The following is a 23,646-nucleotide window of genomic DNA, read 5'->3' as shown; positions in this document are numbered from 1 at the left end:
GGTTTGGTTTGTTATATAAAAAAACAAACAAACGGAAGTATGTATTTATGATATTAATGATGAATAATCATTTTATGTTTAAAAAAAAATACATGCTGAAATTCCTCTGCTGAGAAGCCGAACACTGCATACTTATGGATAACTGCGGCCTTAGGACAAATAACCATACAATTTATTTCCAATTTTTAGTGAAAATATTTTTACATGTGACAGGGCCGTAGGGGAAGCTAAAGTTAAATAAACAGCTTACTCACTTCTGAAACTTCAGAAATACTTCATCCACCTCAAAAACCTAATGCACTCACAGCATAGCATAATAACAAATATAAACTCACAGCATAGCATAATAACAAATGTAAACTCACAGCATAGCATAATAACAAATATAAACTCACAGCATAGCATAATAACAAATATAAACTCACAGCATAGCATAATAACAAATGTAAACTCACAGCATAGCATAATAACAAATATAAACTCACAGCATAGCATAATAACAAATGTAAACTCACAGCATAGCATAATAACAAATGCAAACTCACAGCATAGCATAATAACAAATGCACTGCCCGAGTCAATAATAGTATAAAACAGTGACAGCGACTCACGGTAGTTTGTGACAAAAAAAGCATTTAATTAATCACATGTGGTTATACTTCCAAGGATAAAAAGATATCTTTACATTTACAAAAAGAACATTCAAAGCTGATTATCATGTCAAAGTCAATATATGTTAGCACAGAAGATTGAAATTTCATTTGACTAGGCTCCAATGTGCAGTTAAAATAAAACTAAACATACTGATATAAACATCTACAATTAAAACACACACAGACACACACATCATCTTGTCATCAAATTCAGTACTTTGATTTCCTGTAATTCATAATGTGAGTGCTGGGCTGTGCTTGCGTATACATCAAAATTTCAGCGAGATAAGAGTATAAACATTTAAGCACCTCAATGGTCTTACCTCAGTGTACCGCAAATTCTGTGGAAAAGCTTGCCTGTGGTAAGATGGCCGCCCTGTGCGGACGTTCTGGAATACACGGTGAGGCATCTAGTCTTCTATGTATATCTATGCCTCATCTCATCTCATTATCTGTAGCCGCTTTATCCTGTTCTACAGGGTCGCAGGCGAGCTGGAGCCTATCCCAGCTGACTACGGGCGAAAGGCGGGGTTCACCCTGGACAAGTTGCCAGGTCATCACAGGGCTGACACATAGACACAGACAACCATTCACACTCACATTCACACCTACGCTCAATTTAGAGTCACCAGTTAACCTAACCTGCATGTCTTTGGACTGTGGGGGAAACCGGAGCACCCGGAGGAAACCCACGCGGACACGGGGAGAACATGCAAACTCCACACAGAAAGGCCCTCGCCAGCCCCGGGGCTCGAACCCAGACCTTCTTGCTGTGAGGCGACAGCGCTAACCACTACACCACCATGCCACCCTATAAACATCATGAACATTATTTTAAAGACAAAAACGTTTGTGGTCTTTCTTAGAATATTTACAGAGTAATGTTTCGGTTTAAACAGAGCACCTCTATCAGGCAACAAACCCCCCCCCCCCCAAAAAAAAAAAAAAAAAAAAAGAAAGAAAATAATGACAATTATTTTTTTCATGGTCCGGTTTCCATCAAATCCTGCGCTCTGATTGGCTGGCGAGCAGGTCCGTATCCTACGTTATGGACCCCAGTTACAGACCCCAGTTATGGACCTCTGGCAACTCGCTCATTCACAACAACAAACGTAGCATTTTTTGTCAACATTTATCTTTTTTTAAATAAGATTTATGTATAAGATTATCAAAAATCGTATAAATGTTTGCCAGCATTTCTCAGGAGAATAGCATTAATTTTACAGCATGGATAGCGATAACGACAGTGTTCACAGCGAAAGCGAGTTTTACTCCCCTGAGGAAGAAGAAATAAAAGAAAACATTTCAGGAGAAAGCTAAAAACCTCTAACTGTTGCGAACGCCAAGCAAAAACATGGCTGAATCCTGAATGACTCCTATTTGTATAAATAGGGGACTACATAGGCAGCAAAATGTACTTTTTTTCCTGCCATGGAAGTGCACTTGTATACCGAGGAGGAAGCAATTTGCATTACAGCCGTGAATGAGGATTCAAAATGGCGGCTCGGCTCGGTTTCCCCTTTCATCCACTCTCATTTTCTGTTAGAATTTGGTAAAGAAAAAAACAAATATATTATTTACCAGCTTAAGGTCAGTCCGTATGGTGAAATACCGTGACCTCAGCCTTGAATGCTGACCTCGGCCCACAGGGCCTCACTCAGTACTTTCAAAACCTCGGTCACGGTATTTCACCATACGGACCTCCCAGCTGGTAAATAACACATATGTCAGAGTCAGTTTTAAAGTCAGAGACAAAATACTTTACTGCTCTTACAAACAATTAATCAATAATAATAATAATAATAATAATAATAATATTTTTTAAAATTCATTGCTAATTGGTGGAATATGAATTTATGATTCAGAATAATTTGTATTTAAAATTTTTTTGATTCTATTTCACAAAAAATAAACAAACAGAAAACTTTGCAGATGTTTACGCGACTCCCAGTGAAGCGAGACACAGAAAATCTATGACAAAAACATATTTGGCTCTTTATCATGAATCATTTCTTTAATGATGGCAACAGACTCACAGATAATCAAACAATAACAGAATTTCTTGAAATATCTTTCAGTAATATTCTTTATCAGGATGGGGAATAACATTTAAACATGAGAAATAACGTTTAATCAGAGATTTATCATGGAGAAACACGTTATTGGTGGCACCAAATTTCTTCAATTAGAATAATTTCAGATTTAAATATGATAATTTTCAAACACTTCAAACAGAATACAATTTTATAGAGGAATAAATAAAGTTTGTACATGAACAGTCAGAATGAATTACACACACATGGTTAATATGATTAAACTGTCTATTATTTAATCATATTTGTAAAGAGTGGTTTATTTTCCTTCTGGATATTTTTTTAAATGATTACCTGTCTTCAGAAAATGAGTGAACTGTTTGCTGAAGTCGTGTGCGTTACCTCACAACTCACTCAGAGAGCGATCAGCACGCCGCGGTTCTGCCATGGTTATAATGTTGAAGAACAAATAATGATGTGAATTATAATAATTTGTTGCTTCGAGAGCGTGAAACAGCTGAAAATACTCTGCTGACATGACCAGGTCATGTGACATCATTTTCGAATGCAAACTCACATACTAACATGAGATTAGCTTCTTTACACATGTTCAGGTCCGGGGTTTTTAATCCCAACTGAACTGACGTGTGGAAACACTCGATGTTTTGACTAAATTTAAATATACACCCAGTATTTCAGTGTTTTCTTTGCTAATCTGTTCACAAAGACAGTTCTTTAACTGCATTAGGAAAGGAATTCCAATGCATAAAAAACTTCACAGATTTCTTCTTTGCTTTATTGAAAATCTGAATTCCTACAAATTAGCTACAGAAGTAAATAAAGCTCAGGACTTATAGAAAAGACTTTAGAATTAATTTTAAACAGCAGTCATCAGGAAATCAAGGAAGAACGAGAGAGACAGAGAGAGAGAGAGACAGAGAGAGAGAGCAAGAGGGAGAGAGAGACAGAGGGAGAGAGAGACAGAGAGAGAGAGACAGAGAGAGACAGAAAGACAGAAAACATCTGAACACATCTGAGACTCGGATCATCGGACAGTGATCACGTCTTTGGTTCTCAGCGTTGGATCTGAATAAAGTCCTGTAAAATAAAGTCTGTTTTTAAGTTTCAGCAAATGTGTTTTCATCAAATCCTGTTCTGTTCTGTAGGATTTGATTATTCTTTAATCACATGATGTCATCAAAAGGCGCCAGTCAACCACAACCAGACACACACACACACACACACGTGGTGTGTTTACTCGGTGGTGTGTTTCATGCCTTGGCTGGCGATCAGTGGAATGGTTCGGTTCTGCTGCTCCATCACAGCCTCGTACGGCGGCAGATCATCCAGAGACAAAACAAACACAGAGGAAACATCCTGTAACCTGATTGGATGATGGGAACCTACACGTGTATATGCCAACCAAGTACCTTCAGGAAGCTCCGCCCCCTCGATGCAGGTGTGTGTGTGTGAGGTGTGTGAGTACGGCGGCGGATCGTCTGTCGGGGTGAAGATCTGTGTCGCATCCCGTCCCACACACTCATCATAACTGAAAGAATTGAAAGAAAAAATAATGCAAATTAGCCAATTAATTAATTAACTAACATAAACTCATGATTATAAACGAACACAAATAAAGATTCAGTCATCCAGCGAGAGCACGAGAGGAAATAAAATAAACCAGTAGGAGAACTTACACAGAAGAACCCACAAACAGGCGAATGAAGGCAGGAAACAATGACCATGGAAGGAAAGTTAAGCTATTAACAGTCAGATGTGTAACTGTAGCGCCCTCTGCTGCCTGCACAGTGAATAGCAATTGTAATAGAAACACTGATTATTTCTCCCGGAGCTGGAAATGACCTCGCCGCGCCGACACGACATCTGCTGCATGAGTTGCGTTATTAACTAATTTCCAGCCCCCCAAAAATTAAACTGTGACATGAAATACAGAAAATATATAAGGAAAACATATAAATCTATTATATTCTGTAAATCAGAAAAAGTTTTTTTTTCCCCACACAGAAGACATTGGAGGAGAAACTCATAACCAGAGACACGTCTTATCTGCAGGAGGGAATATTTCATGGATAAAGTGATGAATGAATGAATGAAGTGAAAGTTTCTCTGTGTATCAGAAGAGCGCTGGGTCGCTTCTCCTTCAGACCGAGCGCGCGTTTTCTTTACATTGAATTCACACAAGCACTGAAGTTATTTTATTAATTCTACACATCAGAATGGTGTGATGAAATCTCCTCCATCCCACACACACATGATGATTTCATCACCTCCATTTAGAGTCTCAGAGCTTCATGGAGTTCTGTGCAGAATGTACAATATCAGTCTGCGCTGCATCGAGTGCTATTCTCTGAGTCGCTGAATAACGAGTGGAAGAGTTTTATTATTTTATTAAATTAAACCAGTGATTAATTAATGTGAGAATTACAACTTGGATTAGTCACGCAGTGATGGATCAGTGATATATGAGACTCTCATTAGATTTATTTCAACATTCACCATCTTCTCACTCACACATCATCATATTAGTTTTATATTACACAGACGCGAGTGTTTTAGTGGAAAATACGCCACTGGTACTTTTCATACGAAATACATCCGGGACATGGAGAACCAAAACCGGGACATAAATCTCTATCTGTCACTCGTGAAGAAATCGATGAATTGTTTTGATAAATTTGAGGACTTTTTGTTTGTGAATGTGTCGATATAATAAAAAGAAATCTCACACACTGGATTGAAGATATGACGTTTATCTTCTCATGTTGAAAATATTTTCACTTGTTTACTTTGCACACTCATGATATATACACTCACCACTCGGAGATAAACTTCATATCTTAGTTACCATGAAATATATCTTAATAAAAAGTTTTTAATTTCCTTCTTCAGTCTGTATTTTCTATCCCTGGCTTTATTTTTTAAGAATCTGATAACCTCAGAGGTGTGAACTTCAGAAAATCCACTTCCTCAGCCGTGTAACTGACTCTGAACACCAGGAACTTTCCTCACATTAATCCTGATGTAACTTTTAGACTCAAGTCGATGATTTTGATCACGCCATTGTGTGAAAAAAGTAAAAAATAAAATCACAAAGAACTGGAACTAAATCTTAAACAAAATAAAAATATGAATATCTGTTGAAGTAAAATGTATACATGGAAAAATACGCATGACAGATCATGTCTGTGTGTGTGCGCATGTGTGTGTGCGTGTGCACGCGCATGTGTGTGTGTGTGCACGTGTGTGTGTGTGCGTGTGCACGCGCATGTGTGTGTTTGTGTGTGTGCACGTGTGTGCGCATGTGTGTGCGTGCGTGTGTGCACGTGTGTGTGTGCGCGCATGTGTGTGTGTGTGCGTGCGCATGTGCATGTGTGCGTGTGCGCATATGTGTGTGCGCGTGTGTGTGTTTGTGTGTGCGCGCGCATGTGTGTGTGTGTGTGTTTGTGTGTTCTCTCTGCGGAAGCTCTGGTTCATACACTCCACAGGTTTTCGGATCATATGTGTAGCCTGAGCTCCGAGTTCGCCTCCACCATCTGTGACACACACACACACACACACACACTGCGACTATGGGTGTGTATATCTGACCTGGCACTGTTGTCGAACTTCTCATCTGTGACTGGGATCAAGCCAAGTTACCATCACACGCACACACACACACACACACACACACACACACACACACACACACACAGAAACACAGAAATATTTACTACTAGTACAAGTCATACAAATTCAACTTATTATTCCTGTCTTCTTTCCTTTCATTCTTTTCATTCTTCACATGTGTGTGTGTGTGTGTGTGTGTGTGTGTGTGTGGTTTGTAAATGCCAGTGTCTCCTGCTGAAGGAACTGATGGATTCTTGGTGTGTTTGATCTAAATGGCAGCTCACTTAATTGGCCTGTTCAATAATTTATCCTGTTCATCACCTCCTGCTGAACACCATAGAGTCAAAATCATCTCACACACACACACACACACACACACACACACACACACACACTGAAAACCATCACACAGACTCAGAACAACTTCCATCAATGAAACAATCTCAAATTGCCATATATGCAAACTTCCTGTTGCAGAGCTGCTTGATTCAGACGAGGCAGGAATTCTGACAGGAGATGAGAAGATGAACATCTTTGACAGTGAAGGAAAGATAGAGCTGCAGGAAGCAGAGCAAAACAATGTGTGCCACCAAAACCTGAAAAAGCCCTGAGTAAGTGTGAAGAGCTTGGAAAGGAGAATCAGTCATCACCTGCGCAAGTGGCTCGGGCTGCCATGAAGACTGAGAGGCATCGTTTTGTACAGGAACAACACCCAACTGAGGCTCCCTCTGAGCAGCCAGAGTGCGGAACTCATTGCCACCCGGGTGGGAGGGGTGCTGCAGTACAGGGAGTCTGGTCCCCAGAAGTGTCTCCAGCTGGCATTGCAGTGCAAACTGGGAGAAAGTGGAAGGCTGAGGAGCAGAATGAGTCACGTCTATGGCAGAGAGTTCTGGTGGGGACAGTGGCATCGGGCCGAACAGGGCAGAGTAGCTTCACAACAGCTCGCTGTGCCTGAGCCCTGGGCAAGGACCAGCAGCAACCGGTCCAACAGGAGGTGAGAGCCAGGGTCGAGGAGCTGCGTTACAAACCAGATGGTGGAGAAGCATCAACACAGTGCATGGACTCGAAGAGAACAAGTGTTAGATCAGAAGGCAAATGAGAGTAGACCTGAGGAATCAGTACAGAGTCCCAGAAAACATCACAGAGACCATGGTGAGACCAGACAGAGTGCTGATCAAAGTCAAGTCAAGTTTATTTGTATCGCGCTTTTAACAATAAACATTGTCACAAAGCAGCTTTACAGAATTTGAACGACTTAAAACATGAGCTAATTTTATCCCTAATCTATCCCCAATGATGAAGCCTGTAGCGATGGTGGCAAGGAAAAACTCCCTCAGACGACATGAGGAAGAAACCTCGAGAGGAACCAGACTCAAAAGGGAACCAATCCTCATTTGGGCAACAACAGACAACATGACTATAACATTAACAGTTTTAACATGAAGTCAGTTTCATTGATGTTATAAACTCTTCATTGATGGAAACTTGAGTGCAAAACTGTTCATGACAACTGCAGTCCTAAAGTTAGCAAGTCAACTGTAGTCCTCAGCCATAAAAGCATTACTGTAAGAGTCCAGAGCGTCCTCCAGGTGTGACTTTCAACTGTCCTCATGGGGCCGTCCTCCACAGGAGCGATGTGATGAGACTCCAACCAGACACAGGGCACCAGGATGGATCAGGCAGGTCCGAGGAGCAGAAGAGGTTCAACATCTCGATCTCAGGACCGACATGTAACTCAGAGGGACAGATAGGGGGGAAGAGAAAACACAGGTTGTTAGGTATGCCCAATGTCACCTGAATAAGTAGGAACAGTATACATTTTGCGCTGAGTGCAAGCAGAGACTCCGGCAAAACTAACTATGACAGCATAACTAAAAGGGGAGAGCCAGAAGGTAACACAGGCATGAGGGGCCCCGGGACATAAAGCAGCAGCCACTACACCGTCAACAAACTCGAGTGAACAAGCGAGTGGGGACTGACAGCATCCATACATCCCAGTTTACCAAAACACTCTGTCTGAGGATCCTCCAGATCTACACCTTTACCTCATAAACACCATTAACACAAGGCTTGACTAAACAGATCTGTTTTCAGCCGAGACTTAAACACTGAGACTGTGTCTGATTCCCGAACACTACTTGGAAGGCTGTTCCATAACAGTGGGGCTTTGTAAGAAAAGGCTCCGCCCCCTGATGGAGCCTTCACTATACGAGGTACCAGCAGATAACCCGCACCTTTTGATCTAAGTAGGCGTGGCGGGTCATAGAGGAGCAGAAGTTCACTCAGGTACTGTGGTGCGAGACCATTCAGTGCTTTAAAGGTCAATAGTAGTATTTTATAATCAATACGAAATGTGACTGGGAGCCAATGCAGTGTGGATAAGACAGGGGTGATGGGGTCAGATCTTCTAGTTCTAGTAAGGACTCTTGCTGCTGCATTTTGAACTAACTGGAGCTTGTTTATGCACTTATTGGAACATCCAGACAGTAAGGCATTACAATAATCCAACCTGGAGGGAACGAAAGCATGAACTAGTTTTTCTGCGTCATGTAGTGACATTAAATTTCTTATCTTAGCAATATTTCTGAGATGAAAGAAAGCTATCTGGGTGATGTTATCAATGTGAGTTTCGAATGAAAGACTGGGGTCAATAATCACTCCGAGGTCTTTTACTGCTGCACGTGAAGAAACAGAAAGGCCATCCAGAGTTACTGTGGAATCAGAAAACTTACTTCTAGCTGCATGTGGTCCGAGTACAAGTACTTCAGTCTTGTCAGAGTTAAGCAGAAGGAAGTTAATAAGCATCCAGTGTCTAATGTCCTTCACACATTCCTCAGTTCCATTAAGCTGGTGTCTCTCATCAGGTTTTGCAGAAACATACAACTGTGTGTCATCAGCATAACAGCGGAAACTAATACAATTGTGGCAGTATGTGGTGATTGGCTGTAGTGACTTTCAGCTGGGTGCTGATTTCAGCCAATCACTGCCGCAAATTGCCGTATAAAGGTGGGCTGAGAGCACCTGTCTGTCTTTCACTGGCCAGAGGCTGAGCATGTCATGTCCTGACGTCATCCACTTCCGCGTCCGCGTTCCTGTGGTACAGGTAGGCTGTTGGCGGCAGCTGTGTTCTCTCCCATGTCATCCATCCAGTGCTCATTCTGGTTATTTTTATGTCATAGAGGCTCGCTTGGGTGTTGCCGCTGGCTGCATGCTGTTCACTGCTCCTGTGCACTCACTGTTCGTTGCTGGTGATGCTCATGTAGCATCGATCCCTCCGCTTCATGCTGTGTTGTTTGGAGCGGCCTGATTGGTAGGTAGTGCAGTGGCTTTGGCTTTCTCCTCCAGCCATTTGTGCATTTCTCATGTCTGTTTTATCATTATAGAATAAGGATTGCCTAGCAGCAGCACTGCGCTGGCTAACCCAAGAACCCACCGCTGCTTTGCTTTGCTCTGCCTTGTGTTGCTTTGCTTCATGTGTGTTTCACCTTTGCAGAGCCACAGTTCGGAGAGGGCAGTTACTGGCTCAGGTTTAGGTGCAGGTGATGTGGAAGCATCAAAGCTCATGTCATCTTGCCCTTATTTAAGTGTGAGTATGGGAGGGGTTGCGGTTTCGTGTTTGATGGATACAGGGTCGATGGTGTCGACAATCACAGAGTCTCTCTTTCGCCAGCAGTTTGAGCCCTGGGGTCAAGAGTGGCTCAAATTATGTCACTGGCTGCAGCTTAAAGTAGCTAATGGCCTGGCCATCCCTTATATTGGTTATTTAGAGTTGGATGTGGAGCTCTGTGGTAAGTTATTGCCTGCTTGTGTAATCTTGGTCATTAAAGACCCCCCTGGTGGCATGTCTTTACAGGTTCCTGGGGTTTCAGGGATGAACATCATTCGCAGGTGTTATGGGGAACTCTTTGGGCAGCATGGCTTGGCGTTGTTTAACCTGCCAGTGGTATCTAAGGCCCCAAACTTATTCATGCTTTCATCTCCAGTAGGGTTGATTACTGCAATAGCCTTTTCACAGGTCTTCCAAAAAAGACCATCAAAGAGCTTCAACTAATCCAAAATGCAGCAGCAAGGGTTCTTACAAGAACAAAAAGGGTCGTCCATATCACTCCAATCCTAAGGTCTCTGCACTGGCTCCCAGTGAGCTATAGAATTGACTTTAAAGCACTACTTCTTCTATTTAAAACATTAAATGGGATGGGACCCAGCTACCTACTGGATATGTTTCAATTATATGCACCAACTAGGTCTCTAAGATCACAAGAGAAAAACTTGCTAGTAATACCAGCTGTCAAAACGACGTGTGGTGAAGCAGCCTTTAGTTGCTATGCTGCTAAGCTTTGGAACCAACTTCCAGATGAGATCAAAAATGCTCCTACTGTTGTTAGTTTTAAATCCAGGCTCAAGACAAAGCTGTTTTCAGATGCTTTCACTTGATTAATTTTTAACTAAGTAATTAATTTCCTTTAACATAATTGCTTTTAAATTTTGATTTTAATGATTTTACTTTCTTTATTTTAATTTGTTTTTAATCTTGGATTTTAATGATTTTACTTTTACTTTAATTCTTTGTTACTGTGATCCTCGTAGATTTTGTCTGCGGGACGATTTTATTTGGTGATCCTCGTAGATTTTGTCTGCGGGATGATTTTATTTGGTGATCCTCGTAGATTGTGTCAGCGGGACGATTTTTGGTGATCCTCGTGGAAGAGCCACTGGAAGAGCGCGCTTTATGTGATCCTCGTAGATTTTGTCTGCGGGACGATTTTTGGTGATCCTCGTGGAAGAGCCATGGGAAGAGTGTGCTTTATGAGTTAAACCCATAATAATAATTAATCTCGAGGTTGATTCCTTTTTTGAACTTTATTTCATTTTATTATTTTATTTCTACTATTGTTTAATTCTTATTATTTTTCTTCCCCAATTATTTTATGTAATTTTATTTTCTATTGTTTACTGTTCTGCTTTTACTTCTGTAAAGCACATTGAACTGCCACTGTGTATGAAATGTGCTATAGAAATAAACTTGCCTTGCCTTGCCTTGCCTTGCCAAAGCTTGTGACCCAGGCCCTCCAAAGGTTATGAAGTCAGTGTTACAGCTGATCGGGGAGCAGGGAAAATCAAGGTCTGTGGTAAAAAGGCTTGTCACATCCCAGGTGGCGTGATGAAAATCGTCGCGGCCACGTGCTCGGAGCAGTACTCTGGTGCTACTGTGCTGTTCGAGTCTTTAGACTTTGGCTTGCCTGCCGGCCTGCTTGTTTCTCCTGCCTTGGTACTGGTGGTACGGGGCACAGCCTACATTCCTATTGTGAATGTAGGGTCCTTGGATGTGCTGCTGTATCCCCATGCGGTTGTTGGGACCGCAAAGGAGGTATGGGTGGTGAGTCTACCTGCTGGTGTGACTGAGGTACCACCCGTGGTGGCTACAGTGGCTTCTCAGTCTGTGTCCCCACCAGTGCAGGAACAGATAGTAGACAGAGTTGGATCATTTGCTGGCAGAAGCACAGGGCAAGGTGAGAGCGCTTTTGGGTCAGTATGGGTCCATCTTTTCAGTCCATGACGGGGACCTGGGTTGTACTGACCTGATCTCTCATGAGATCCCGCTCCTGGACGATGTCCCTGTGTGGCAACGGTATCACCGGATTCCCCCATTGGAGTATGAGGTTGTTAAAGACCACATTAACCAGCTGCTCAGTCCGCAGGTCATCAGGGAGAGTAGCAGCCCCTATGCCTCTCCAATTGTTTTAGTTAAAAAGAAGTATGGCAGTCTCTGGATGTGCGTGGATTACAGGCTCCTGAATATCAAAACCAGGAAGGATGCCTTTCCATTGCCCCGGATTGACGAGTCCTTAGATGCCCTGACTGGAGCTTGCTGGTTTTCCACCTTGGACCTGGCTAGTGGGCACAATCAGGTCCCCGTGGCAGACTCTGATTGGGCCAAGACAGCCTTTTGTACCCCCTTTAGTTTGTTTGAGTGGAACCGCATGCTCTTCGGGCTTTGCAATGCTCCCAGCACCTTCCAAAGGTTGATGCAGCGGACTTTTGGTGATCAGCAGTGCCAATCGCTGCTGCTATACCTAGATGACATTGTGGTCTTCTCCTCTACCATAGAGCAACATCTGGAGAGGTTGGGTGTGGTGCTGGGGCGTTTGCAGCATGAAGGGCTGAAGGTGAAGCTTAGCAAGTGCGCCTTCTTCCAGCAGGAAGTGTGTTACTTAGGACATGCCATCTCCAACCAAGGTGTCTCCACAAACCCCAGCAAGGTCAATGCGGTCTCCCGCTGGTCATCTCCTACCACTGTCTCTGAGCTGCGCTCGTTTCTCGGTTTTCCAGCTATTACGGCAGCTTTGTAGAGGGTTTTGCAAAGCTGGCTGCACCTCTGCATAAGCTGGTGGCGGAGATGTCAGGCCCGAAGTCTAAGTGGGAAGATCGTGCAGTCTCTGGCCATTGGACAGTGGAGTGTCACCATAGCTTTGAGACTTTGAAAGCTCGTCTCACCTCTGCACCTGTACTAGCGTATGCAGACTTTTCCCTTCCCTTTATTTTGAAGGTGGATGCCAGCTATGGTTGTCTTGGGGCTGTATTGTCCCAAGAACAGAATGGTAGGGTTAGGCCCATCGCCTTTGCGAGTTGCGGTTTGAGGCTCACTGAGCACAATATGAACAACTACAGCTCCATGAAGTTGGAGTTTTTGGCGCTCAAGTGCGTGATCACTGAAAAGTTCAGGGAGTACCTGTTGGGCCACAAATGTGTCGTTTATACTGACAATAACCCACTGAGTCACCTATCATCTGCCAAGCCTGGAGCCATGGAACAGCGTAGGGCAGCCCAACTGGCTTGCTTTGATTTCGAGATTAAGTACCATTCGGGCTGGATTAATAAGAATGCTGATGCTCTGTCTCATCAGCACCCCCCTGCGGCACCGGACATGCATGCCATGGTTCGTGGCACCCCATTCCCTCAACCCTTGCAGTAGGCCCTGCAGCTGGACAAGGTAGATGCGACACAAGCTGTTGTTGCAGCCTTGCCCCATCATCCTCCATCTGATCTTGCCACGCTCCAGCACACTGATCCAGTTATTCGGGAAGTGTTGGTCTTCTGGACACGCAAACAGCGTCCAGATAGAGAGGAGCGGAAGCAGGTATCGCAGGAAGCCTTGGTCTTGCTTTGCCAGTAGGATCTGCTGGTTGAGAGAAATGGCATTTTGTATCGCCAGGTTTTTAGGCCAGATGGAGCTGAGGTTGTTTTTCAGTTGTTGTTGCCTGCAGTGTTAAAAATCGAGGTGCTGACTGAGGGCCATCAGGGGCATGGTCATCAGGGGGTCGAAAGGACCTTGGAGTTTCTACGCCAGCATTGTTACTGGCCAGGCATGTCAGCTGAGGTGACACAGTGGTGCCAGGCATGTGAGAGGTGCCAGGTGGCCAAGGTGAGCCAACCAGCCGCTCATAGCTTCATGGGACACCTGTTGGCTTCTCGGCCTAACGGGATCCTGGCCATTGATTTTACAGTTCTTGAGCCCAGCCATAATGTGTTGGAAGATGTTCTGATTATGACGGACGTCTTCAGCAAGTACACATGGGCTGTCCCCACCCATGATCAGCGAGCTGCTACTGTAGCTCAAGTCCTGGTTACTGAGTGGTTTTCGAGGTTTGGTGTTCCAACCCAGATCCACTCAGACCAGGGATGGTGCTTTGAGAGCTCCCTTGTTCAACAGCTCTGTGGTTTATATGGCATCGAGAAATCTCGCACCACGCCATACCATCCCTCCGGGAATGGCCAATGTGAGCGTTTTAATAGAATGCTTCACGACCTGCTGTGTACCTTGCCCATGTCCCGGAAGCGTGACTGGAGCTCCTGTTTGCCCCAGGTCCTCTATGCCTATAATACCACCCTGCATCAGGCAACCGGTAAGTCTCCGTTCTTTCTGATGTTCGATCAGGAGCTGAGGCTTCCGGTTGACTTCCTGTTAGGTAGAGTTCAGGATCTTGTTGGCGGCTATGCGCATGAGTGGGTTCAGGAGCACCAGGCTCGCTTGCAGATGGCGTTTGAGGGAGCTTGTAACAGGTTGAGGGCTGCTGCAGAGCGGCGTAAGAAAAATCACGACCAACATGTCCAAGATGTTCCCTTGAAGGAGGGCCAGTTGGTGTGGTTGCAAGACCTTGGTGTACGGGGGCGCCACAAGATCCAGGATCAGTGGGCCTCGGTCATGTATTGTGTCTTAAGGTCACCGAGGGAAGGTGGATCGGTTTACACCATTGCCCCTAGGGATGACCAAACTAGAGCCAGGCAGATCCATCGATCTCTGCTGAAGGCTGTCATAGGGGTTGGTTCTCCAGGTGATGCCGCTGTTGTTTCTCCACCTCCTCCTGAGCAGCCTCAGTCAGAGGATGAGCCATCTGATGATGGTGATTGGTTTGTCTTGGGACCTGAGAACCCATTGCCTACTTCTGTTCAGGCCAAAGTAGTGGCTCAAATCACTCCTCGGCAGCTGGTTTCACCAACTGACTCCATCTCCGTTGTGCCACCTTCTGTTGTGGACCCAGTGGCAGGTACTTTTTTTTTCCTCTCCCTGTCTTGGAGGAAGCTGCTGTCCGTCGGACCACTAGGTCAACGTCAGGTCATCACTCCAACGTTCATCGCCTCCCACAGCCTGCAGGGCGGGCTGAACGAGGAGCTGTTAATCCTCCTGACCCTGTGTCTAATGCAGCTGTCGCACTGTTTAGGCCTTGGAATTAATGGTTGGCTTCTTGGTTGTTTCATCATCGGGACGATGATTCAGTTGTTGGGGGCAGATTGTGGCACTACGCAGTGATTGGCTGTAGTGACTTTCAGCTGGGTGCTGATTTCAGCCAATCACTGCCGCAAATTGCCGTATAAAGGCGGGCTGAAAGCATCTGTCTGTCTTTCACTGGCCAGAGGCTGAGCACGTCACGTCCTGACATCATCCACTTCCGCGTCCGCGTTCCTCTGGTACAGGTAGGCTGTTGGTGGCAGCTGTGTTCTCTCTCACGTCGTCCATCCAGTGCTCATTCTGGTTATTTTTATGTCATAGAGGCTCGCTTGGGTGTTGCAGCAGGCTGCACGCTGTTCAATGCTCCTGTGCACTCACTGTTCGTTGCTGGTGATGCTCGTGTAGCATCGATCCCTCCGATTCATGCTGCATTGTTTGGAATGGCCTGATCGGTGGGTAGTGCAGTGGCTTTGGCTTTCTCCTCCAGCCATTTGTGCATTTCTCATGTCTCTTTTATCATTATAGAATAAGGATCGCCTAGCAGCAGAACTGCGCCGGCTAACCCAAGAACCCACTGCTGCTTTGCTTTGTGTTGCTTTGCTTCACGTGTGCTTCGCCTTTGCTTTGTGTCTGTTTCGCACTGCGCTATTTGCGCAGCTTCGCTTGTTCGGCGTTGCTGTTGGTGCTTGTTGTGGCTTAGCAACGCTGTTTCCCTTTCCCATTTTGTGATCAGGACAGCCACATTTTAACGGTGTGTGTGTGTGTGTGTGTGTGTGTGTGTGTGTGCAAGTGTGGGGCAGCGTGATTAATCTTTTTTTTGTCCCTTTGTTATTTGTGTGTATTTGTTTTGTTGATTATATTATTATATTCCTTTTTTTGTTATAATTGACTGTTAGGACTAGGACTGTTTTGGCCTCTAGAGGCCGCTGTTATTTCCTTTTCATGTCGTGTTTATTTTGGCCTCTAGAGGCCGCCACTGTTCCTGTGTTTTGTGTTTGTGTTAATTGCCTAATTATCTTCACCTGTGTCCTTAATTAGTTTGTCTATTTATACCCCTGAGTTCAGTCCTCTTGTCACGGAGTCATTGTGCTGTTATGTTTATCTCCAGTTTCCTTTGTACTGTGTTTTTTGATCTTCTTAGCGTTTGAATTTTTGCACTTTGCTTTTCTTTTGGATTATACTCTTTGGTTTTTTTTTTGTCTTTTGTTTTGCCCTGTATATAGTGTATATAGTTTAATAAACCTTTTGATTCTTTTTCTACTTCCGCCTCACGCCTCTGCATTTGAGTCATCCCCCTGGTGGCCTAGTGGGGGTTTGCTGGATTATCACACCAACGAACCAGGTTTGAATCCCAGCAAAACCCTAACAGAAATGACTCCGTCATGACCGACTCAGCAGAGGCTGCTTCAACTGTCTACCCGGCCAACCTTCAGGGAATTATGGCAGCTTTGACACGCTTCGGAGCGACCATGGACGCTCATGGACGTACGCTCACCAGCCAACGTGAGGCCCTCGCTCGCCACGAGGAACTGCTTCAGCAAATTGGGAAAACCCTGGCACAGCTGACATCTCTGCCTGCATCTCCTGCTCCTGATCCAGTTCCTGCTCCTGATCCAGCTCCCACTCCTGCTCCAGTGCCTCCTGCCATGCTGCCTTCTTCACCTCGTGAACCCAGCCTTCCTGCACCACAGAGGTATGACGGCAAGCACAGTGAGTGCCGAGAGTTCCTTACCCAGTGTCAACTCACCTTTGAGCTTCAGCCTACCACCTACACTACGGATCGCCGCAAGATTGCCTTTGTGATCACCTTATTAGCTGGTAAGGCGCGAGCCTGGGCTACTGCTATCTGGCAAAGACAGGGACCTGAGTGCTTTGATTTCCAGCTGTTTTCTGAAGAGATGCTTCGGGTCTTCGATCAGGCAGACATCAGTACCGACGCAGCCCGAAAGCTCATGTCCATCCGGCAAGGAGGAAGCGTCGCAGATTACGCCATCTCGTTCCGAACACTCGCAGCAGTAAGTGGATGGAACGAGACTGCCCTGGTGTCAGCCTTCCACCATGGTCTGTCTGACCCCATCAAGGACGGTCTGGCCTCTATTGGATGCCCAAGTGACCTCGAAACCCTCATCTCACATGCTATTCGTCTGGACTACAGGATGAGAGAACGCCACCAAGCCTTGAGGCCCCCCAGCCTCCCTACCTCTACCTGGAGACCGTCTACCTCCTTCAGTGACTGTCCAGAACCCATGCAAGTGGGTCGTACTCGCCTCTCCGCATCTGAGAGGGAGCGCAGAAGGAGGGACAAGTGCTGCATCTACTGTGGCAAGGCTGGTCATTTCCGAGCATCATGTCCCGAACTCTTGGGAAAAGGACTGCCCCGTCCAGCCGAGGGAGGGTTGTGACGGGGCCTACCCTCTCTCCCGGACTCCCTGGCCAAGGAATCTACATCCTGGTCTCCATCTCCTGGGGTGAGTCTGTCCACTCTTGTCAAGCTTTGATAGACTCAGGGGCGGCTGGGAACTTTATGGATATTCACTTCGCCCAAAGCATCAATATACCCACTGCACCTCTTGAAGTCCCTCTGTCTGTGTCTGCCCTCGATGGCCAAGCGTTAGGTGATGGAAGAGTCACCCAAGTTACTTCTCCAGTTTTCCTCCAGTCTCAAGGTCACAAGGAAGAAATATCCCTGCACCTGATTCCTTCACCTGAGTTCCCAGTTATTCTAGGCCTTCCTTGGCTTACTCGCCACAACCCTCGCATAGACTGGGTAACAAGCCAGGTTGTGGAATGGGGCCCTGCATGCCATGCCTCTTGTCTGCTCTCTAGCTCTCCTGTGTCTCCTGCCGAGCCCCCTGATCTCACCGAGTTATCTCAAGTTCCCACAGAGTACTGGGATCTCAAGGAGGTATTCAGCAAGAGCAGGGCCGCCGTTCTTCCTCCGCACCGGGCCTACGACTGTGCCATCGACTTGCTCCCTGGGACTACCCCTCCTCGTGGCAGACTGTTTTCACTCTCTCAGCCAGAACGCAAGGCCATGGAGGAATACCTCAAAGATGCCCTGGTCTCTGGGTTTATTCGACCCTCCACTTCACCTGCTGGAGCCGGCTTCTTCTTTGTCGGCAAGAAGGATGGGGGGCTCCGACCATGTATTGATTACAGGGGCCTGAATAAGATCACTGTGCGCAACCGATATCCCCTTCCGCTGATGTCCACAGCTTTCGACCTGCTCCAAGGCGCCACCGTCTTCACCAAGTTGGACCTACGGAACGCATACCACCTCATCCGTATCCGACAGGGAGACGAGTGGAAGACTGCCTTTAACACCCCGTCTGGGCACTACGAATACCAGGTGATGCCCTTCGGACTCACCAACGCACCAGCTGTTTTTCAGGCCCTAATCAACGACGTCTTAAGGGACATGATTAACCTATACGTTTTTGTCTACCTCGACGACATCCTTATCTTTTCCAAGACCGTGCAGGAGCACCGCCACCATGTCCGCCAGGTTCTCCAGAGGCTGCTACAGAACAATCTGTTCGCCAAGGCCCAGAAATGCGAATTTCATGTTCCCGAGGTCTCCTTTCTGGGATTTATTGTACGGACAGGCCAACTCCAAATGGACCCTGCCAAGACCCTGGCCGTCCGGGATTGGCCTACTCCCAAGTCCGTTAAGGAGGTTCAGCGGTTCTTAGGATTCGCTAACTTCTACCGCAAGTTCATCAGGAACTTCAGTTCTGTGGCAGCACCCATGTCAGACCTCACCAAAGGGACAGGTGGATCTTATGGCTGGTCTCCTCAGGCAGAAAAGGCGTTCAAAGACCTCAAGGACCGCTTCTGCACGGCACCCATTCTGGTTCTCCCGGACACCTCCCAACCATTCATCGTGGAGGTGGATGCCTCGGACAGTGGTGTCGGCGCGGTGCTCTCTCAACGTTCGGAAGGAAAGCTGCACCCCTGCGCTTACTTCTCCCACCGCCTGAGTCCTGCTGAGTCCCGGTACGATGTGGGGGATCGAGAACTGCTAGCGGTCAAACTGGCCCTTGAGGAGTGGAGGCACTGGCTGGAGGGAGCACAACATCCATTCCTGGTTTGGACTGACCACAAGAACCTGGAGTACCTCCAGCAAGCCAAGAGACTGAACCCTCGACAGGCTAGGTGGGCCCTGTTTTTCAGTCGGTTTGACTTCACCCTCTCATACCGCCCCGGCTCCAAGAACACCAAACCTGACGCACTGTCCAGACTGTTCTCTGCCACTAACAGGGAGAATGAAGTCGGGCCTATTATCCCTGTGTCCCGGATTGTGGCCCCTGTCCGCTGGGGTATTGAGGAGGCTGTCCGACGAGCCCAACGCCAGGACCCCGGTCCTGGGACGGGGCCACCAGGCCTCTTGTACGTCCCACATCAAGCCCGGGCCAAGGTTCTCCAGTGGGGTCACTCTTCCCCTCTCACCGCCCACCCGGGAGCTCGGAGGACACTGGACTTCCTGAAAAGACGCTTCTGGTGGCCTAACATGGAGAAGGAAGTAAGGTCATTTGTCCTGTCCTGTGAGGTTTGCACCAGAACCAAGAACCCACGACAGCGTCCCCAGGGTCTCCTGCATCCTCTGACCATTCCCCGGCGTCCCTGGTCCCACGTGGCAGTCGACTTTATCACGGGTCTCCCTGAGTCACAAGGTAACACGGTCATTTTGGTCTTAGTTGACAGATTCTCCAAGGCCTGCCGCTTCATACCACTGTGCAAACTCCCCTCTGCTCTTGAAACTGCGAAACTTTTGTTTAATCATGTCTTCCGAGTCTTTGGTCTTCCACAGGACATCGTCTCAGACCGAGGGCCCCAGTTCTCCTCCCGAGTGTGGCACGGGTTCTGCAAGGTCATCGGAGCCACTGCCAGCCTCTCCTCTGGGTTTCACCCACAGTCCAATGGTCAGACGGAGAGGCTCAACCAGGACCTGGAAACCACCCTGCGAGGCCTGGCTATGGATAACCCGACATCGTGGAGCACCTGGCTGCCATGGGCGGAGTACGCCCACAACACCCTGCAGTCATCGGCCACCAAGCTGTCGCCATTCCAGTGCCAATTCGGGTTCCAGCCACCTCTGTTCCCGGACCAGGAGGAGGACGCGGGGATGCCCTCGGTCAACCAATATGTGAGACGGTGTCGCAAGACCTGGAGCAAGGTCAGGAAGACCCTCATACAGACCTCCAGAACCAACCAGACTCAGGCCAACCGCCATAGAAGACCTGCACACGCTTTCCGCCCTGGGCAGCGTGTTTGGCTGTCCACTAAGGACCTTCCACTGCGGGTGGAGAACCGCAAGCTTGCTCCTCGCTACATTGGCCCCTTCAAGGTGGTGCGCAGGGTGAACCCTGTCTCCTACCGGCTCCAGTTGCCCCGGACTCTGAGGATCAACCCCACTTTCCATGTTTCCCTGTTACGGCCCGTACTGACGTCTACGTATGCCCCTGCCCCTAGGAACCCCCCACCCCCCCGCATCTTCCAGGGGCAGACTGTGTTCACTGTGAATCGCCTGCTTGACTCCCGCCGGGTCCGCGGCGGGTTGCAATATCTGGTGGACTGGGAGGGCTATGGTCCTGAGGAGCGCTGCTGGGTTCCTGCTCGGGATGTCCTTGATAAAGAACTATGTCGGGACTTCCATTCGGCCCATCCGGATCGCCCTGGGAACGTCAGGAGACGCTCCTAGAGGGGGGGGTCCTGTTAGGACTAGGACTGTTTTGGCCTCTAGAGGCCGCTGTTATTTCCTTTTCATGTCGTGTTTATTTTGGCCTCTAGAGGCCGCCACTGTTCCTGTGTTTTGTGTTTGTGTTAATTGCCTAATTATCTTCACCTGTGTCCTTAATTAGTTTGTCTATTTATACCCCTGAGTTCAGTCCTCTTGTCACGGAGTCATTGTGCTGTTATGTTTATCTCCAGTTTCCTTTGTACTGTGTTTTTTGATCTTCTTAGCGTTTGAATTTTTGCACTTTGCTTTTCTTTTGGATTATACTCTTTGGTTTTTTTTTTGTCTTTTGTTTTGCCCTGTATATAGTGTATATAGTTTAATAAACCTTTTGATTCTTTTTCTACTTCCGCCTCACGCCTCTGCATTTGAGTCATCCCCCTGGTGGCCTAGTGGGGGTTTGCTGGATTATCACACCAACGAACAAGGTTTGAATCCCAGCAAAACCCTAACATTGACATTATGTAATTTGTGTTCATTTAAGTTTTTGATTTTGTATTTCATTCGATTTTGTACATTTGGATTAATTATTTGATTTGTTAGTATTTTATTGTTATAGTTCCTTTTCTCAATTTATTTATTTGATTTCTTTTGTGTTATTAGTTTTGTTTTATTTTTTCTGATTTTCAACCTGTGCCTCTCATCTCCCCCCATTCAGGTGCTGAGTCTTTGGTGGTGGATTGGTGTCCTGATGGTCGTGTTCCTTTTTTTGTGTTTTGCACTTTTGAGTTGATTTTGCTTTATTTTTAGTCTAACGTGTGGTGTTCCTGGGGTCCCCTTTCCTCTGGACAGCCCCTCACCGTAAGTCTCAGCCCTGATTGGTCCCCTCCCTTGAGTGAGAGAGATTTGATCTTTTTTTAAAGTATTATGTAGTTAATAAAAAGTATCTTTTGTATTGGAACTATGTCTCTGCCTCTTTGCTGACGGACCTGAGTGCCTCCCCCTTTTGCTGTGTTTTTTTTTTTTTTTTTACAATTTAAACTATTTCCCTGGGCAAAATTCCCAGGGTGGCATTGTCTGGCAATCTCAAAACTTTATACTGTCTTATTTAACCCTCTTTATATCACGCCTCGTGCCGCCACACAATGTTTATGAATAATATCACCCAGAGGGAACATATATAAAGAAAAAAGCAGTGGACCCAAGACAGAACCTTGTGGAACACCAAACTTTACCTCAGTATGTCTAGAAATATCACCATTTACATCAACATACTGATAGCGATCAGTTAAATAAGAGCTGAGCCAGGAGAGGGCCGTTCCCTTAACTACCACAACATTTTCTAGTCTATCCAAAGCAGGTGGTCATGCTAAAGCTCACAGTGCCTGAGGAAGCCAAAGACAGGACATGAGTCAAGTCTGCAGACTTGGTGGAAGATGGTGTGAGCTCAGAGGAGTGGACTGTAGAGGCTTTGCGGATCACTTCCTGTGGAAGACCCACAGCCTCCTGGGCATCACAGGCATGTAAATGAAGAAGACCTTCAGAACCACCACAGAGGCAGCAGAGAAGACCTTCAGCTGGCTGTGGATTCAAAAGATGATCCAAGCTCCTGAGATGGGGTGCGATGTGTACTGGTGTCGTGTGCTAATGCATGGATGGTTCTGGTGGTGTTGGTAGACTTTAATGGTACCGGTGGAGCCCAAGTCACAGCCTGAGCCACTGAGAAAGTCTGGAGGGTTTTGTTGTGTTACATCTGTTGGCCAGGCTGAAGGATGGGAAGGACTGAAGTTCATGAATATAAACCAGAATTCAACAGTGATGTGGGATAAAAAAAGTGAGGCGAGTGTTGCAGATAAAACCAGTTCAACTCAGCTTCAACTTTTTTCTTCTTTCTCTCGTAACGATTTGAGAGAGAGAGATAAGCAAATCCCTTTCCAACACACAGGAGTGTGAGAAATTCTAACACACAAACATGCAGGAGAACAAAGGTCAAAGTTCACTCACTGAGGCGGTGCATCAGGATAACCAGCGCTGATCGGGATGGGGCTTGTCTCTGTGTCTGAGTCAAAGTCAAACGCAGGAGGAAACTCATCCACACACTCCGACCTCAGCTCACCCGTCGATCCTCCGAACGAAAATCCGTCTGCAGCTGTGAGAAAAAATACCAAATATTACAAAACCCCTGTCAATACAAACAAAACCTGCAGGTTTGAAATGGCTGAGAACATGAACAGGGTTGCCAGATCCAGCAGAAATCTCCAACATCAAGTCTGATTTAAACTGAAAGGAGATCAAAATCTGAAGAGTCCAATTCTTTTAAAATACTTTTTGTATTCTTTCTTCTTCTTCTTCTTCTTCTTCTTTCTTCTTATCTCCAGTGCTCAGGTGTACAGTAAGATCAACTGGTTAACTCACTGCCATCACATCACCCAGGAGATCTGGTCTGGACCACAGTGCTGTGTGTTCTGTTCTGTCTAATTTAATCCCTTTCTTGGAAAGTTCTTATAAACTTATTATTCAATTTTTTGGAAGCTGGTAATTTTTAAAGCAGCGAAAATCAATCTAGTCCAGTTTGGCAGGTAAACCACAGACTTAGCAACCCGAAACACGAGCAACTCCTGAACATCACAGATCACCAGAACATTTCACTTTCGAATTCATAATGTCCCAGGAAATAAAACATAAAATAATAAAAACATTCTGTTCTGTAGTTTGAAACTGGATTAGTGAAGGATGGATCAAGAACCTTCTCAGGAACGAACAGGGACATTTCCACCAGAGGAACCTTTCAGTGTGTTCCAGAACAAACTCAAACGGTTTCCACCACAGGAGCCTTTTCAGGAACCATGGTTTAACTGCAAGAAACTAGGAACCTTTCCAATTTGGGAACTTTTTTTTGAGGAAGTCAGGAACTTTAACTTTGTC

The 23,646-nt window shown here is 46.2% G+C and overlaps 1 protein-coding gene across 5 annotated transcripts in view; it reads right to left on the bottom strand.

The window, feature by feature from the left end:
* Positions 1–2,817: 2,817 nt before the first annotated feature.
* Positions 2,818–23,646, bottom strand: part of bean1 (brain expressed, associated with NEDD4, 1) — a 32,547-nt gene continuing 11,718 nt past the window's right edge. For 3 of the 5 annotated variants that reach the window (XM_060911871.1, XM_060911870.1, XM_060911869.1), the window contains 2 exons: positions 22,726–22,870; positions 2,819–4,235 (listed from right to left, as the gene is read on the bottom strand). In XM_060911871.1, the coding sequence (XP_060767854.1) occupies positions 3,941–4,235; positions 22,726–22,870 (440 nt within the window). In that variant the 3' untranslated portion in view covers positions 2,819–3,940. Of the gene's footprint in view, positions 4,236–22,725; positions 22,871–23,646 lie in introns of all 5 variants that reach the window. The other 2 variants (XM_060911872.1, XM_060911873.1) reach the window with 1 other exon arrangement.

Source organism: Neoarius graeffei, chromosome 27 (assembly GCF_027579695.1).
Source record: "Neoarius graeffei isolate fNeoGra1 chromosome 27, fNeoGra1.pri, whole genome shotgun sequence".
Lineage (NCBI taxonomy): Eukaryota > Metazoa > Chordata > Actinopteri > Siluriformes > Ariidae > Neoarius > Neoarius graeffei.
This window is presented reverse-complemented; position numbering and strand designations above follow the sequence as displayed.